This window comes from Bos taurus, chromosome 24, assembly GCF_002263795.3.
Source record: "Bos taurus isolate L1 Dominette 01449 registration number 42190680 breed Hereford chromosome 24, ARS-UCD2.0, whole genome shotgun sequence".
Lineage (NCBI taxonomy): Eukaryota > Metazoa > Chordata > Mammalia > Artiodactyla > Bovidae > Bos > Bos taurus.
Genome location: NC_037351.1, coordinates 44,653,544 through 44,673,066, shown reverse-complemented (window position 1 = coordinate 44,673,066; position 19,523 = coordinate 44,653,544). Strand labels below are relative to the sequence as shown.

The following is a 19,523-nucleotide window of genomic DNA, read 5'->3' as shown; positions in this document are numbered from 1 at the left end:
ACCATATGCATTCAAGGGATTGATGGCATCCCATCAGTTTATTCCCTTTGGGTGTTGTCAGGTCTTGTACATGGTGAAGTTTAGAAAATTAAGATCTTTAATCAGTTAAAAAAAAAGTTTTTCACAAAAAATGAAAATACTTTGTAATGAGACCAAGAGTATCAGTGAAATATGTCATATACCACACAGAGTTTCATTGGTTACCTTGCAGCAAACTTGCAGCAGTATAAAGACGTTGCTATTTTCCAAGATGAATCTGGCAATTTTCTTTACTTTGAGAGAAGGATTCTAAATATTTTCACCTTCTTGGTGCTGTCAATAGGCTGTCTATAATGTTACCTTGCAATTGTTAAAAAACAAAAAAAGCCCTTAATGCCCCTTTAGGGGAAAATGGGCAAGAAAGTAACTGCTTTTAGAAGCCAACTCATCTTACAGAGACAGCAATTTTTGAAATTGATTGGAAATGTTTTCAGAGATCTGAGCTCATTAAAAAACGCAATGCCTTTTGATATGCAAGACCATCTGACTGTTAATAAAGGAAGTTGGTTAGTCTAATTTCAACAACAACAAAAACCCTTGCTTAGTTGATGGATGGGATTGAAAAAAACAGTGCTATGATTCAAAATGAGGCACTTTCTCCTTTTGGACCTATGTTTATATGAAATACCATTTTAACCTATAACGTCTACTGTCAAGTACTGAAACAAACTGGATTTGAAATGAAATCTTCAAATTGCTTAGTCACAAGTGTTAAAACCCAAGATTTTCAAAAAGAAGTATTCAAATGCAATCACTTGGTTCTCTCTGAAACATTATTAAAAATATTAAAATTAGTATAAAATTTTGATGACAGAGAAAAAATTTTTGTTTCACTAATAATACAGTTCAATGAAATTTCAATTTATTTTGAGAATATTATTTATTTCAGCTTTGTCTCAACTTTTCAAATTTACATTTTAAAACTGCACATATGTATTTACATGGGGATAATGTTCAAAATTATTTTACTGATATCACCTCATGATCAAAAATTTGAACTGCTTAAAAAGTTTTCCTTTGTTTTTCTAGGCTCCTGAAGACTTTATTTACTGAGTATTTAATCCTAGAGGAATTTAACTTTCTATGAATCCATAGCTTAAGAAGTCATTAAAGCTTCTTGAAGACAGCATGTGTTCTTCTTTGTACCCCTCATAATGAAGAGAACAATAGTTCCTTTCTCATAGTAGATGCTTGATTAATATTTCCTGTTGGATTGTTTCAGCTTCTAAGCCCTAGAAACCAAAGCCTAACATCATTAATCTGCATATTCCCTAGAGCACCTTGAATTGAATTGCATGCAATTCCAAGACAGTCAAAAGAGTGTTTCATTCATGGAGAGCCTCTGGAGTGGGATTTGATGCTGACCTCCATGTTTTGGAAAGGCAGTTCTGAGGTCCTGGTTCCTAGGTTTTCAGAATCCTTGACTTTTCTGACCATGGGGTTAAAATGCCAGTCCTTTCATGAGCCTGGGTTTTGGACAAACCACCTGCAGTTTTGGACAGATAAAGGCGGTGGTGACTAGCCTCCAGAGAGAGACTAAGCCAAGCAAGAACACTGCCAGGTTGCTCAGAGAATCTCTGAGAAAGGGAACCAGGACTTTAGCAGGCCTGAGAAAGCTTGATGAAGGGAATGAGCTCAGAGACCAGAAAACAAGAAATAGGGGCAACTATATCAACCTCAAAGTGAACTGTGCATATTATTAGCAGGAATTGCCCAGGATGAATCTACAGAAGAATTTTAAGTCCGGGAGTTTTTCTGAGAGTGATACTTAATAGAGTCAGAGTGGCTTGGTGAGGAGTGAACTGAGAGTGGCGGCACTCATTAGCTGAGGAATACTAGAGCCATTTAGCCTGACTCTGTGTTCAATCAACTTTGGTTTTTGTATGTTGCATGCGGCTCAAGCCCCAGCAGACTGACTAGACAACGTGAGAGGCTGGATAGAAGTGCAGTTAATGCCAAAAAGTTTGACGCTACATCTGTTGAGTCTCACAGCATGCCAGGTGGTCACGCGGCGGGGGTAGCTGCAACCTCTCAAAGGGCTCTTTATTTCTCTTTTCTTTCCTCTCAAATGTGGCATAGCAGTATTCTTAACTGTAAATACCATCACTTATATAATACTTCAGCTATTGTAGATATGTGTTCATAAGTGATCACGAGAGACTTTCTTTCTCTCTTGTAAGTTTTGAAAAAGAAAATAGAAAAACAAGGAAGAACAAAGAATAATGTAACAGACATGATCTTATGAAAATTTTCACATTTTTAATATTTAGGCTTGGATGAAATAAATCCTTATTGACTATGCTAGAACTTTAAGAATTACATCAAATGGTTGGTATTCATGTTTTGTTTTCTATTTGGTCTTAATGATTGCATTTGAGTTTACTTAAAACTCAGACTTTTGTTTACAATCTGATAGAAAACATATTGACCAGGACATTTGGAGAATGAAGTGCTCATCTTGATTTTTCACCCCTCAGTACTGTGTGCCTTCAGACAAATCTCTCAATTCCTTGGCAGGACATTTACTTCAGAATAAATATGATTCTGTAAAAATAGCTATATACCTCCAAGTCTTCTCTGTTCTAGGTAAAATGTCCTCAATTCCTTCATCTATGTGCATATGAAATTAATTCTAAACTATATTCCATTTTGATTACCCTCCACTGGAGATTTAATCATCTGACAAATCTCACCTTAAATTTTGTTGCCCAGGATGGAACTGATTTTCCAAGTATGAAGTGATGAATGCATATGGCACTACACTTAATGTGAACTACATAAAAACAAACAACCAAAAAGCCTCCTTTTTTTTTTTTTTCCAGCAACATCACATGGTTGGTTCACATTAAATGGAAGCTCAATTAACTCTCTTAAACACTTTCATAAGTTTGGCCACCAAACTTGGCCATTGCTACATGGAATTGGTTTTTGAGCTTAAATGCAAGTCTTCTATTTAAATCTGCAAAATTTAATTTTACTGGTTTTAATCTATTGTGAAAGTCTGGAATCTTATTTGTGTTTTCTCAGAGAGAGCCCAGGTTTGTGAAGTTTCCAGAGAATCTGAATACCCACATGTCAACTTTTGCTTTAACCCCTTCTGAGCATGATTCGTGTGACTCAAATGCATGCTACTATTTTTCTCTTTATTGAAGTTTTTCCAGAAAAGATGTCAACTTACACAACGAAATATCCCTAAATTCTTCATAAAACCAGCAAACAATTTATACCCATTGCTTTAGACTTTCACATATGTTTGTGTCTGGTTAGTAAATGAAGGGTGTACCACAGAAACAATAACTTTGCGTAGCCCACAGGTGTATGCCCAACTCTATTATTTCTGCCAGAAAGGATATTGCATCTCATGTTGGAGAGGGAAAAGAGAAGTCTTACATTTTTCTTTTATCCAGAGGCAATTCTCCAGCCCTAGTGGGAAAAGAAAAGACAAAAACAAAACAAAACAATGCTAGTTGTGGTTCCAGGGCTTTCCAGTTTCTGCTGGAATTCATTCAAATGAAGTCCTCTCCCTAAAAGCCAAAAAGGACTCTCATTTCAGTGTTAATCTTTCTGGTCCTGTACATTGCTTATGTCTCTCTGATGGCACTTCACAAAGTGTGTCCTGTTTTAAGATGATGTGATTACTCTGCACTTATCTCTTCTTTTAAATTGTTTTTTCGTAAGGCACAAGGACCATATCTTAGCCATTCTTATTTATTCTTAGAACAAACAGGGACTGAGCTCACTCTGTGCCAGGTGCTGTGCTGGGCACTCAGTTCCAGCTCTCTTAGGTGAGGTCCTAGTACAGAGCTCAGCTCACTTACTTGAAATGGACAATCCATGTGCTCCAACCTAAACCAACACTTACCATCTATTTTGTAAAATCTGTGTGTAAAATAGAAAAGGACTCATTGAAGGTGATCCAAATCACTGTAAATTAAACTAGATCCTCACATATTTCAGCTGTTCACTGCTCTCCTCAGAGCACCATTAGCTGTTGGAGTATCCAAGCTACGATCAAAAGCACTGAAGTACTATGAAATACAGGCTGAACTCCAAACCACCTCATAGGAGAAGCGAAGCTTCGATGAAAGAAACAAGTTTAGAATTTATTAAGTGCCATTAAGAAAACAAGCTTGAACATTTAAGTCCACTGATTAATGAAAACTATGGTCCCTTGGAAAAAGGAGACAAGTACATGTTATATATTGATTATGTAACACCAGAAATGAGAGTGACAGAGACAGAGGATGGGTGGGGAGATGAAAGGTCTTCTCATGGCTGAACATCTGGATCAGAATTATAATGGTTTATTGTGGGGGAGTGGTCATAGCTCTTTTGGCAAATTATCTATACATTTAAGTTCTGAGCACTAAATCAATAGGTTGGGTTTGTTGTTGTTATTATTGCTTTTTTTTTTTTTTCCAAATAAAAGCTTGGATAGACACAAGGCAGCAAATATTTCTTCCTCAATTTAAGATTTGACAATTTAACAGGAAAACACTCATTCATCATCTTTTCCTTTGAGAGACCATAAATTATTGGCTCATATACCATGTGGCTTGGATTCTAGGAAAACTTAGTGTAAACAAACCCAAGTTACAATGCGTGGAGTAAGAGAGTGAGTCATAAACAAAACACAGACATATGCTCTCATATAAATAAGGGCCTGGATCATCAGCTTCCCAAAGTCTGCTTCTCATTAATTACACAACAAAATGAACTTTCCATATGTAAAGCCCAAATCACTTAACTCTAGCAACTTGCACAAGACAAAGACCAGGATTGTACCTAAAAGGCACTGACAAAAAACTGAATTTCAAAATAATGAAAGTCCTCTCAAAATATCTTCAGGTATTGGAGGGCAAGAAAATCCCTTGGAGGAGTGTTTCTGAGCACTGAAACTATTCCCAACAACCGAGGAACACTGCTTGAGGCTGGTCTGATCCCCTGCTGAATTTAAAGGTAGTATCAGGTGTACTCTCTTTTGTTCTGAGCTCTGTCATCTTTATGGGGCAAGCCCTGGGTCCAGGCCACACAGGGTGTTCACAGACATCGCTGGGAACACTGAAGAGTTGAAATTCCCTCCGTCAGTACCTTCTCACTGTCCTTTGAAATTGCCCATTGGTAGCACAGATTCACGTTTCCTTATTGTTGTATGAAGGCTATCTGGTTTCTCTTAATTTAAAGAAATTTCAAGGAAACACAGAACAATTCCTAGGGAAGAGGATTCTTGAACTGGTGAGGAACTCTGAGAGAGATGGTAAGCAGCTAAGTTCTCTCCTTGTGTCTCTTTGAAAAGTAGACCTCATAAAGCAAACTAACAACATTACTTACAAGGGACATTAAAATAACAGATGTCACATTTTAGGAGTCTTGGGTGGGGAAGAGAGGAGAAAAAGAAATTCTATTCTTTGCTGGGGGTGTAGTGGGGTGTATGTATGCTTTTTTAAAAAATCATTAATTTACTCAATGATTGTTTTTGTAGCAATTACTCTTTGTGTCATACCATAGACCATAAAAGGTAAGTGGACTGTATCACCTCTGCTCTCATACGAAACTATAGGAAAGGGGGAGAAATGAACATTTCTGGAGAACCCACAGTGCAGTCTGCAGTATTTCACGTATTTCCTCATTTAATTGTGATCACAACCAAGTGAAGACATTACTATCTCTATTGAACAGAGGTGAAAACTCAGACCTAAGAGAATAAATAATTGCTCCAAAGGACACATAAGTCATGGATTCATGGATTCAAGCAAGGGCTGCCCTATTTCAAAGTGAGTTTCATACCATATTTCCCTACTAAGAAAGCAAAGAAGACAAGGAACGGGACCAGGAGAAATCCTGGGTTTCCCTGGTTTTCCCAATTTCAAAGGGCTTTTCCAGCTCCCAAATTTCACAGTTAAATAACACAGGTATTACTGTGTTCTAGATCACAAGTAGATCAAGTAGAACAAGTAGATCACCTGTTGTACTTCTGCTAGACTAGGTCTTCTTCACATTGCTTTGATCCTGTTGCTGTCTCAAGGTCACATGCCTTTAAGGGTTCTGTATAGGGAGCCAGACAGCCAATATAATGAGTGAGGTTGACCAGGATTATGAAAGAAGGTGGGGGTAAATAGAGGAGGACATGTGAAAATAATGAGAATATGGCCCATCCAATGGGACAAATGTTATTCTGTATCAACCATTGTTGTCAGGTAGGAATCTGAGTCCAAATTTATCAGATAATCTGGTTTCCAAAAGACCAGAACTCTGATTATTATGTAAACCTGATGTTGAAAATCTACAAATTAACTTTTTAAAAAATGTATAAACCTGTGTAGGTCAATTGAAATACAACTGCAGACAGCTATTGGCCCATGACTTTATTTTGCTATCATTGTCCTTCAGAAGAATCACCATGACTCATTCTAGAATTTCAAGGACTCCAGGTTCTGACCCCAAACCTTTCTTCCAGCCTTATCTGTCATTATTTCTACATACACGTCTATCTTAGAGATGCTGTAAACCTGTCTTTTCTGCTTCTGTCTACTTATTTAATTTGATCCATCCTTTGAGGGCCATCTCAACTCTTCTCTCCCCAGATTATCTCAGTGTCCTCCAAACTCCCTTAGTGCCATTCAACTGGAAACTAATGATTTATTAGTTGCTAAATGATAGCTCTGTTAGTATCTGAGACTGTTATTCAATCTATTAATTTAAAAATATTATTTGGCCATTTCATGTTTTAGAGTCAGGTCTTCCCAAATAGTGTGAACGTTTCCCTAGGGCAAGGGCCAGTATTCACTTGCATGTATCATTGTGGCAGGTACTTAAAAAATATTTGACAATTTGTAACAAAACCTTCTAGAAGTTTCAGTAAGATGCGCTTAATATGAAGCCCTTAACAGGTGGCATGAAGTAAGAGTATTTGGAGGAGGTAGTGAGAATAAAGGGGCTTCCCAGGTGGTGCTAGTGGTAAAGAGCCCACCGGCCAATTCAAGAGACATAAGAGACTCAGGTTCAATCCCTGTGTTGTGAAGATGCCCTGCAGGATGGCATGACAACCCACTTTAGTATTCTTGCCTAGAGAAGCCCCATGGACAAAGGAGCCTGGTGGGCTGCAGTCCAGAGTCAGACACGACTGAAGCAACTGAGCACGCATGCATGCAGTGAGGATAAAACTTCTAAAGATAGTTAATGGGTGTTATGATCTGAGTCATAACATGACTAAATTATGACTTACATGATTAAATCATAGCATGACATGACTTCATTTTTGACATGAGAGGGGTCATAAGACAGTAATATATTGTTTTGAGTATGTGATTGGTGTTTTTATCTGCTATTTCATTTCTTTCTCATCACTGCCTAAAAAGCAGAAATTATTTTTCCTATCTCACTGATGAGGAAACTGAGACTCAGAAGTCTTAGACTGTTACTCACCTAAGGAAATTAAGTACTGCAGGCTATGCAATAACACTGGTCCTTGAATTTCAAATCCAGTTTTAACTTTACATCTGTGTGGTAGCCAGAAAGAGTCCAGGTTTCCTAATTTCTAGCAGGTAATATTTGTAATTCAGTTCACTTCTCTGGGCTCAATTTCCTCAGCTGCAACATGAAGGGGTTTGCAGAAATCCCTTCTAGTCTATTCTAAATCAGTCTTGTCAATTCCAGTATAAGTAGGAGAAGGAATCCCCCTGGGAGGTGCTCTGGGATTATCACAATGACTCTCCAAGGTAGAGTGAAGTGGGCTGCGGGTGAGTTGTACCTCTCTCTATGTCTGTCTGTCTCTTTCTCTGTCACACCTGTTTATTCTCTCTAAACCTCTTTCTTCAGTCTCTTAGACTGACTTACAGTCTGCCTGGACCACTAAAGATCATTCTTAATGACAGTCATTACACAGTTCTTCCACGCTGCCTGAGGCCATTTCCGCAGCAATAAGCAGGAAAGACCCTGTCCCCCTTCACAGCTGGGCTCAGTATGCCAACTTCACTGGAACCAAGAAGTTTTTCAAAAACTCTCCATTAATTACAGGAAACCAAAAGCACTGTCCCCCCTTCTCATTAACACAATTGCTTTCAGTGGCCACTAAATTATCTCACTACCATTAAACTAACAATCTAATTAGACTTCTGGAAATGGAAAGAGCCAATGAATAAGGCAGGCATGTCACTTTCATCTCAAAACTGATCGTAAAATATTTGTGCCCTTTTGTTCTCGGCCACATAAAATCTGCCCTGAAAGACTGTCCTTTCATTCTCTCCTGTTTATAAAGAGGAGTTTGAATATTTGATATAAAATGAGTATCTTAATAGAAATCACTTCATGTGTGGGAGGTTTTCTTTCCCGCATTTCTGAGCGTGGGATCATTATTACAATGATCGCACCTGACTCCCCTGGTGTGTGATGCCTCACAGCCAAACCTCCCACTGGGCTTCGATGAAGGTGTGAATGATACTATCACTAGGAAGATGATAAATTGTATTATTATCATTATTCTGTTTTTAAGAGGGTCTGATTGTAGCAAGAGGTGGTTGGGAGTGTAATCTGTACAAAGCATTCGGAGAAGATAAATTGAGTTAAACTTCTCACAGGCATAGCACTTTCCAACCTGACATTAAACCCTCTGTCTTTCCTAAAATTTCAGCTCTGGAGAGAGCAAAATTAGTTAAATCCAGTCCAGGCATGTTTACTGAGTATCTACTATGTAACCCAGCTCTGCAGGAGGTTCTTGACACCCAAATATGATTAAATGTTGCTTAATAGCAGTGTTCCTGAATCTTTTTTCTCTTGTTTTCATCCCATTTAGCCCAAGGTTCTGGAAATTCATGGGTTACTCAATACTCATTGAATGGAACAAATCTTAAACAGGAAATGGTTGCTGCCCTCCAGAAATCAATACTTTGGGCAGAATTCAAGAATGGTATATATAAAATAATTAAGTACGCATCAGCATAGGCCAGTGTAAACTCCAGCTTTCCACTGAGAAGTTCACCCTGAAAACCCCAAAGGATTTCTGAGTAAAGGAAAACATTTATGTGTACAAGTTCCTCCTCCTCTGTATAAGCACATACCCATTTACCAAATATACCATGCCATTTAGGCTGTTTTTTATCTTTAACTTGAAAACAATCTTCCTTGGAGGATATCCTGGTGGACTAGCCAGAAGCTGGTCTGCTACTACTGAACAGAAGATTCTAGAGGCCCCAGAGGTCCCTCTCAGGTTGCTCCTTTTGCAGAACAGTCTCAGGATGATTTGCTGTTTCTGGGGCTGACATGGAAAATAAAAGCAAATCAATGCCTCTCAACTCTAGTAAATATCATGCTAGAGTATGTGTTTTTGTGCAACAGATGGTCTTGTGCAGGAGACAGTTGTCCAATTCATTTTGACTAGTATTTAATGATTAGCTATTGTTTGCCCATGCCACCTCAGAGCTAGATACTGGGGTTTCAACGTTGAATGAGGAGTACTGGGTTTGGGCTCCCTGTGGCATACAGCAAATTCCCACTGGCTATTGGATTTACATATGGGAATGTATATGTTTCCATGCTACTCACTCAATTCATTGGTCCATCCCTCGCCTTCCCCGACTATGTCCACAAGTCTGTTCACTATGCCTGCGTCTCTGTTGCTGCCCTGCAAATAGGTTCATCAGTATCATCTTTCTAGATTCCACATGTATGTGGTGGGGTGAGGTGGGAGATAGGAGGAAGGTTCAGAGGGAGGGGACACATGTATACCTATGGCTGATTCATGTTGATGTATGGTAGAAAATTAGCACAATATTGTAAAGAGATTATCCTCCAATTAAAAATAAGTTTTAAAAAAGTCAAATAAGGTCTGACAATAGGGCAGTGGACAGTGCAGAATATGACACAGACACCACATTAAATGTAGGGATCAATGATCAACAGGCTTGTAGGGAGCCATGGGGCACAGAAGATGTGGTGTCTCATGTAGGGTGATTCTCAAAGTGGGTGTAAGGGAAGCCTTCTTAGAGTTGAAGACACTTACGATGAGTCTTGAAGAATAATCATGAATTCAATATTCAAACAGCTTGAGGAGTGGGTGAAGGAGATAGGAACATTCCAGGGTGGAAAACAGGTAATAGCAATAAGAGTTTCTAACAGTAACAATAGTAGCAGCGACAATAAGACTTACTTGCTGAACTCTTCCTATGTGTCAGGCACTCTGCTAAGATTTGCTTAAGGCTTACTTCATTTATTCCTCACCATAATCCTTTATGCTGGGTACCATGCTTTGCCCCGTCCACAGACGTGAACACTGCTTTAGTGGAGTACTGAGCTTCCAGTGCAGGCAATCAGAAGCAAGAACACATGCGTTCAGCTAGAGCGTTGCACAGCCCACAAGTGGTGTCAAGAAAAATGAGTCAAAACTTAGAAACAAGGTAAATGGAAGGGTGCGTGTCCTTTTGGAGTCTTAGCGTCATTTCACAGGCCTGCCCAAGGATTATTAATTATCCAGGGAAATGTACCCTTATTGAATTCACTATCCACTGCTGAGTAAAGGCTCAGATTCTGCCAGGTAATATATTAACTTGTAGACTTTTGCCCAGAAAATATGCAAATTATTTCTTTCCAGTAGAAATATAAGCCCAGAGATTATGGTTTTATTGCCCATTAGGACATTCACTGAGCAATCTTGCTGAGGATGCTTTCTCCAATGCCTACATTCCTGCAATGCCATTTTCTATTTCTAATTCTTTCTGGACCAGTTTTATCACCATGTTGGTTTCCTCATTAAAGAGCTGAATGAATCTTTGACATGAGTTTTTAGTTTTTTGAAAAGTACACTCTGACAGTGGGGATTCCAAAGGAGTTTGGGGCTGGCTGACATTTTCAGGCAAATGGGGTTGGAGCAGAAGGCAGGGGCTAGATTCTGGAGAATATGCTGCTTCTTGGGGATGTTTACAGCCGTGTTGTTCAATCGCTAAGCTGTGTCCGACTCTTTGTGACCCCATAGACTGCAGCATTCCAGGCATCCCTGTCCTTCCCTATTTCCTAGAGTTTGCTCAAACTTGTGTCCATTGAGTTGGACAGCTTTGGCCATAGCAAGAACTCAGCTTTTCTAGGATGTCCAGTTTAGAGCCAAAGGGAAGGGGCTCTTTTAGGACTTCAGTGTTCAGTAGAGCTTGCTAGGCAGAGTCTGTTTGCTACTGAGCTACTGAGCTCATTCTGAGCTACTTCAACATCAGTGGGTAGGTAGCCCTTTAGAACATTTGAGTGATATGTTTTTTAAATAAAGCTTTATTTTCTCTAGATCTTTTTGAACTTTTTCTCCTGTATATTTTAAGTGATTAATCTGGACTTAGAGAAATTTATTTTACAATTTGATGACTTCTTTGGTTTGTATACTTATGGCTCTTAGATGTTCCAAATCCTATCAACTTGCACATATATTTGCTCTATTTTGGTTCTTTTTGAAGGACAAGACTTTTGGCTGAATTGACCTGTTATTTTGATCAGGAGCTCCAGATCATGATTCCCCATATGACAAAAAACAAATACATTACTTTACAATTCTGAAGTTCCTGTTCATTGCTTCTTGCATTTGCACCTGGATATTATTTCATCCTTTTGCTTTTAGAAGCAAAATGTCTAAACATTTGATAGACTTATGAAATTTAAATATTTTCACTTACTCTGATAGTTCTAAACAAGACATATCATGCAGTTTGAGAGAGTAGTTTATTAGCCTTGATACAAAACAGATACAAACTATAAACTAAGAGCTATGCTCCCTCCATTGCCCCTCTGTCATCTCTAACAAGTCTATACCTTGAACAGGTGAGATTTGGTGACAGCAACCTTGATACATATCTTTTTTCCTATTTGAATTTAAGATGAGAGATTATCAGTGTGTGTGTGTGTGTGTGAGAGAGAGAGAGAGAGAGAGAGAACAAGAAAGGAATGCCTGCCTATTTGCTTGTTTTTCCATCACTACTACTCTGGACTCTTGGTGTAGAAACCAAAGAAATTTATTTTCTTGGTGTTTTATGAAGTGCCTACAAACTTTGTAATTTACTTAATAACATAGTCTCATCCTAAATACAAAGTGTGGGAGCATGTTTTAGTAGTGAAATCCTGTACTCTCTACACATCCCATAATCTCCTTGAGAAATCAGTTCAGTGTGTAGAGGATCAGAAAATCAGGCTAACTTATTCAGGTGCACATTATCTGGTGTGGTTATTCAATCACTATTGGAACAGGGCAATAGAAGTTATTTCAAATTATATATCATTTTGAACAAACTTTATTGAAGCTTTCACTGTATTAGCCCTAATTACTCACAATAATGATGCAGTGCTGCCTTGAACCAGACCTCCTGTGCTGTGCCAGGGGACTGCAGCTGATCAATGGCTATTGAGCAGTTTGATCACGAAAGCCAACCTGCTTGAGCACCAGTGGCTCCCACTGCCTTCCCTCCCTCCCAGAAGGTCACAGACTGACATGTTCTCAGTCTGGCCACTCTCTCTTATAGCTCCTTTTCTGCTTCCTCCTCCAAATCAATAACTTCATAAGCAGCACAACTACCAGACTTGGAGAAGCTAAAAAAAAATTCCCTTAAACAAATAAAAATACACACATACACACACCTACCAGCTAGAAAAGACATATTTTTAAGCCTCTGACCTACATTCATTTCTTCCATTTCATGTTTATAAAATGAAGTGGGAAATGTTCCTTTTTCTCTTTCACCAAAGACCACCTGTCTAAAAAAAATACCATTAGGACTAGAGACTGATAAATTATTTGGCAAGTATTTACCAACAGCCTACCACATGTCTGTCAAATGTTTCCCATTTGCTTGTTAAGCAGTTCCAATATCAAACATGTTTTTCTCAGATGTCTCCCATGTTGTTTGGTACTGAATACGTATACAGCTATTCCCTTGTAATCATTCATTTCACTCAGTGATTATTTATTCAGCACCTACTATGTGTCAGGGACTGTACTAGATACCTTAAAGTAAATGGAATTTCAAGTTAATTGAATTATTTTAGCATTTTAAAAATCTCAATAGGGAATTCCCTGGCAGTCCAGTGGTTAGGACCCTGTACTTCCACTGCAGAGGGGATGGGTTCCATCTCTGGTTGGGGATACCTCATGCCATGTGGTCAAAAAAATACCTCAATAAATGATTTCTTAAATTAATTATGCTTTATAAGCAACTTAATTTTATTCTTCTTTCCTTTTCCTTCTCGCACTTGTCTGGGTTTTCAAAATCATTCCATAGAAATGATGACCTATTGGAAAATAAGTTGATTTCTGTATACAGCCAGAAGTAATTTCTAAATTACCTTATTTATAGTGAAAGATGGTACTCTAAAGAAAACAATAAAGTGAGTTTTCTCATCGCACCCCACTCCAGTACTCTTGCCTGGAAAATCCCATGGATGGAGGAGCCTGGAAGGCTGCAGTCCATGGGCTCGCTGAGGGTCGGACACGACTGAGTGGCTTCACTTTCACTTTTCACTTTCATGCATTGGAGAAGGAAATGGCAACCCACTCCAGTGTTCTTGCCTGGAGAATCCCAGGGACGGGGGAGCCTGGTGGGCTGCCGTCTATGGGGTCGCACAGAGTCGGACACGAATGAAGCGACTTAGCAGCAGCAGCAGCAGCAGCAGCAGCAGTGTACAAGCACGGAACTGAATGAAATCAAACCCAGAAACTATTTATTAACCGCCTTCTGTATACTTGACTTTGGTTAAAGCATCCAATTATGAGTTTCACTCACTGTTCTCTAAAAAAATTAGAAGTCCATAATTAGGGAGAAAGAAGTCTGCCTCTGCTACTGTTGGGCCTATGACAGAAATGAGATTCCACTGGAAATCAGGCAGTAAATCAAGAAATTTGAATTCTAATCCAACTGCATGACCTCAGGCAAATTTCTGAATCTTGGAAGCATCAATGTCTTCACATGTGAAATGGGGCACTGGGCATGAGCCCAGGTTGTGCAACCCTAACTCTCTTAGATTTCTGGGAAGACATTTGTCTGTGGGGAGTGGAATCTCAGGACGGTCTGGTCTCCAGCACCTGCAGTAGGTCTTTAGCTTGTTTTCCCGTAAAGTTCCGCTCAGCAGTCTAAGACCCGGAAACGGACCAAATCTGTAAAATTCTCGTGAGGCTCTCCTTTGAGCACTGCCAAAAATAAACAGCCTATTCCTATATCCTGAAACAGGAGGGCTTTGGCTCAGCTCTTATTACCAGAAAGGCGGGTTTAAAAGTTTAATATCCACCTGTTTCTATGCCCATTTGGCATATTTGTAAATTATTGAATGCAAATAGAGGAGGTGAGCCTGTAGAAGCTTGGGATCCCAAGAATGCATTCTCTCACTCAGGATGGAAAGAGTTCAGGAAAGGAAAACGGGATCACCTGTCTTTTGCCTCTGGGAAATATCTATTCTTGGCAAGCAAAGGCGGAAACACACAGGCTAATTTTTAAATCCATAAAGGGAGGTCTCCAGAGCTTAACTGACAGAGTTCAATAAGCAGTTATCTGGATGGGTATGCATACTTTGGGCTTCCCAGGTGGCACCAGTGCTAAAGAAAACCCCTGCCAATGCAGGAGACATAAGAGACATGGGTTCAGTCCCTGGGTTGGAGACATCCCCTGGAGTGGAGCATAGCAACCCACTCCAGTATTCTTGCCTGGAGAATCACATGGACAGAGGAGCCTGGGGGGTTACAGTCCATGGTGTTGCAAAGAGTGGGACACAACTAAAGTGACTTAGCATGCACACACACACATATGCAGACTCTGGCCCAAATCTTTTGCTCCAGCCAAGTGATGAATTCCTAGAGTTCCAGGCATGGTAGCAGTGCCCTTTTCTCTATCCACAGATGCCCTTCCACAAAGATACTGCAAGTCTCAGGGGCAGCTTCTTCTGCTTTCCTCTTGTGATTCTCCCTCCTAGAGGGAGAGCTATTCTTATAGCTGGCATCCTTTACCTGGCATTTCCATCAAAAACGTTTCATTTCACACCTAGCAAGTGAAAGATGCTAATATTCTTGATCATATTGGAGAGATGATCCCATTTCTTCAAAGCAAGATTTCCCAAGTGGTGGTAAAGACTACCATTTCCAAGAGATGTTAAGAACTATTCCCAGGAAAAAAAAATGAGGTTGTGTGGTCAGGTAAGATCGTGAAATTCTGTGTCTCACCCTCCTGGAACTTCACGGTGCACACTGGTCAATTAAAGGCTTAGGAAAACCCTGCAGAAGGAAGCAGGTACAGAGTAGCATTCCTCACACTCATCTAAGTTTGAAAACATCTATCACAAAACACCTACTGATATTTTGTGAGACTCAACGTGGGAAATCATGCCAAATACTTCTTTCTGTTATTTCAGTTGGCCTCCTTTCCTAATTACCAATGGTCTCAGTGAAAGAGGTGGGTATGGAGACAAGTTGAGTTCTCTATTTAAAGCAATCTGCTGAATTAGAGGGCTTTTCTGGTGGCTCAGACGTTAAAGAATCCACCTGTAATGTGGGAGACCTGGGTTTGATCCCTGGGTTGGGACGATCCCCTGGAGGAGGGCATGGCAACCCACTCCAGTATTCTTGCCTGGAGGAAGATGGGTTTAGAGTGAATATCAATAATGAGTGTCTTCTTGGGCTTCTAATCATAATAGGCATTTCTAAATACGGCAATATGCCTACGATTTACCAGTACATCAATTCAACACATTTTATGGAATGTGCCATTATTCTGGGTGCCATGAAGACAGAAGAATCTAAATCATGGGTTCTATCTCTAAGGTACATACAATTCTGTCACAAGAGAAAAGTTAAAGGAAGCATTTCTTATGCAGTCCAAATGCACGACAGAGATGCTGCACGCTATAGGTATTCAGAGAAGGTGTGACTTACTTGCTGGGCCTTGAAGATCTGAAGGATGTGAATAGGAATTGAGTAAGGCTGTCCTCAAGAAAGGTGTTGAGCCAAGCACAAGGTCTTCCTCCCTGGCAGTAGGGATGAGTCTAGCATACTGGGGTTGATACAGGAGATGATGTGTGAAGTAATGGAAGGCAGAGCATAAGGGATGTCTGAGTAAGGAGCTTGTATTTTATAAACTGCTAGTGAGGAGCCAGGTGGCTATTGAGGAATTCATGACATCATGAGGCAGAATGAATTGACCCTCAGGGAAGCGCTGATTATTGTCTCCTAACCCTGGTGAGCACAGGAGATAGTGAAATGCAGTGGTCGAGACCATGTGTTTTGGACCTGAGTTGAAATCTTGACTGTCTAAAATTTCCCGGGGCAAGTTTCCTTACCCTTAGCTTCCTCTTCTGGAATGAAGATGCACGTATTTGTTCCAGAGAGCTCTTTTATGAGTTACATGAGATGACACATATAAGGTCCTTTGTGCCGAGGCTAGTAATTACGAAGAATTCAGTGATTAATACTGTTACTATTACTCACTGACCTCTGCTTCCAGGTTCTGAGATGATCTCCTTCCTTTCTTAGACCTTGTCCCACTTGAAAAATCCAGTGCTGAAACAGCGCCTGTGCTCAGCATCTGTGGGAGGTTGGCTGAGCACAGAACACTTACCTGTATTCAGAAGCACATTTCCAGAGGGCTTCGCCACGCCCACCTTCCCTGGGGCAAATCCAAAGCATCTGAAGTGCTCACCTGCATCCGACGTTGCTGCCGATGCAGCAAGGAGAGATAACACTGGGGCAGGTGGGATCGCAACACTGTCCACCGTGGCTGGCTTCTTCCTGGTCATCACGGTGGACGCTGAGCTCTCGTTCTTACCATGCGTTGCCGTTTGGTCCACTTTTAAGTGGGGACTTGGTATCCCTAAAAAAACAATGACCCCAAAGCCTACAGTCACTTTAAAGAAACAGGAAGACAGACAACATAAAATCTGAAAATGACCCAAGGTCACATCATCAAATGATCTGAACTTTGGCTGCAAGAATGACATTTTAGAATGTTTAAAGAGAAAAAAAAAAGAATTAGAAGCATGACTGGTTTTGGTTTTGTGGCTGTTAGTGGTGACAACATTTGGGTGGGCTACCTGAAAGTAGGGGTCAGGGCACAGGTCTAATGGATTATCCATTGCATACACTTTACCTTCCATGGGTCAAGAAGCCTGTTTTTTACAGAGGTTGTGGTATACACAGCATGGAGGGGAGAAGTGCACCCCATCCTAGCGAGGCTTCTCATCTCAGTCAGCTGAGGAGACAAGACTAAATGAAAAGGAAAAGTGTGGGCAACAAGTGTGGGCAGGTCTGCATGTTATTCATTCTAGGTGCTCAGGAGGAAGGGGTTAGTGTGGGAAGAAGTGGGGAAAGGCTTCCCAGAGCAGCATGGTTGAAGAAAAGGCATTCTCAGTGCTTAGGAGAATGTCTCCTAAGTCATGGGTGGGGAATGAAGATGATTCAGGCAAGAAGTCAGTCTTCTGGAGGCAGAAGATGCCCTGTGGGGACTGTTGTATAAATAGTCATCAGACCAAGTGAGAGCTGTACGTGGGGGCCTTTGAGTGTCTGGTCATAATAGTCACATCTTTATGATGCTGAAAAGCCTGGGTAGGCTCTTATAAGGTGCCTGTGGATGGGCCTGGAAATTTACCACATGACACATTATAAGAACTATTCTGGAGCCTTGTTTCCTGGGCTCAAATCCAAGCCCTCTTACTTATCAGCTGCGTGATCATGAGCAAGTTGCTTAACCTCTCCAAGCTTCAAGCTTCCTTAACTGTGCAGATGGGATGGAACCACATTTTCTCATAGGAGTGGTTTGCAGCATCCATAAGTCAATCAAAATAAAGGGCTCAGAACAATGTCTGACACATAGTCCATGCTATGTGTTTCCTGTCATGATTATTGCTATTTTTACTACTATCACTATTATAACTTGCTCCACAGGTCAAACTAAAACCAGCCAGCAAAGCCTCAGTTCTCCTACCTGACATAACCAGGGATTTCTGGGGACCTTCTACATCCCTAACTGAAAAAAAAAAAAAATCACTCTCCAACTCATCTAAGCCTAAGTTCAGAGACTGGAGGTATCTGAATCCATGTCGAAAGGTCATCTACTCAGAATTTCTTTATTTGTAGGCTACAGACCACTGATAGCAACAACAAGAAGTGGCAAATAGCAACAACAATAACAAATAGCAATTGTTGACTTTTTTCCCATCCAACCAACTTGAGTGACACTGGTTCCTCCTAGACTGTCAACGTACCTCCACAGTGAGATCTGCTTACTTGGGCCTTAACAGCAGCCCTGTGAAGCATGTAGTGTAGAGCTTACTATTTTCTTAATTTTATAGAAGAGGTCAACACATTTCTGGGATGTTAAGAGATAACTGACTAAACTCATCCAGCTCTTATTGTCAGAGCTGGAAGTTTTCAAGTAGCCAGATGCTAAACTCAGGGGTCATCTTGGTGCACTGGCCATCTTCCAACATCTGCCCATGACCCCGCCTACCAACAGCATGCTTCACACTGAGGACACAGAGGCCCTGTATCACACCTGGAAAAGGCATCTGTAACCACCTAAGGAAGAAATCCTGACATTTTCATTTACCTTCCACTACCTAGATAGCATATTCAAAAGCAGAGACATTACTTTGCCAACAAAGGTCCGTCTAGTCAAGGCTATGGTTTTTCCAGTGGTCATGTATGGATGTGAGAGTTGGACTGTGAAGAAGGCTGAGCACCGAAGAATTGATGCTTTTGACCTGTGGTGTTGGAGAAGACTCTTGAGAGTCCCATGGACTGCAAGGAGATCCAACCAGTCCATTCTAAAGAGATCAGTCCTGGGTGTTCTTTGGAAGGAATGATGCTAAAGCTGAAACTCCAGTACTTTGGCCACCTCGTGTGACGAGTTGACTCATTGGAAAAGACTCTGATGCTGGGAGGGATTTGGGGCAGGAGGAAAAGGGGACGACAGAGGATGAGATGGCTGGATGGCATAACCGACTCAATGGATGGGAGTTTGAGTGAACTCCGGGAGTTGGTGATGGACAGGAGGCCTGGCATGCTGCAATTCATGGGGTCACAAAGAGTCGGACACGACTGAACGACTGAACTGAACTGAACTGACCTTCCTCCTACTCTCCACCCCAAACCTCTGAAGCTTCCACTTGAGGAGCTGTAAATAACAATACCATTTTTGTTTTTTGATTTCATATTTCATAGAGTTTTGACAGTGGGGGTGCACAAACATGAAATTCTATGACAGAGAGACTGCAAGGCACAACCACCAAGAAATCAGGAAGTGCAACAATCATGGAAATGACCCCTGGATGATGCCAGTTTGAAAATATGTAGGTGTGCAAGGGATAGGCAAGGTAAACACAGGCAATATGTGTAAAATGCATACAGAATCTTCTGCCAGGAGATACATCCAAATAGCTAACTGTGGTTATTCCGAGGAAAGAGAGCACAGGAAAGATTAGTGTGGGAGTTTTTACTTCTGCTCTTTAGCCTTCTTTAGTGTGAATATTTTTTAAACTACAAACAT

General features: G+C 40.5%; 1 protein-coding gene across 4 annotated transcripts in view; it reads right to left on the bottom strand.

The window, feature by feature from the left end:
- Window positions 1-19,523, bottom strand: part of SETBP1 (SET binding protein 1) — a 409,029-nt gene that overhangs the window by 13,041 nt on the left and 376,465 nt on the right. For 2 of the 4 annotated variants that reach the window (XM_059881067.1, XM_059881068.1), the window contains exons 5-6: window positions 16,680-16,850; window positions 3,430-3,462 (exon numbers count right to left, since the gene is read on the bottom strand). In XM_059881067.1, coding sequence (XP_059737050.1) covers window positions 3,430-3,462; window positions 16,680-16,850 — 204 coding nt within the window. The remainder of the gene's footprint in view (window positions 1-3,429; window positions 3,463-16,679; window positions 16,851-19,523) is intronic. The other 2 variants (XM_024984548.2, XM_024984552.2) reach the window with 1 other exon arrangement.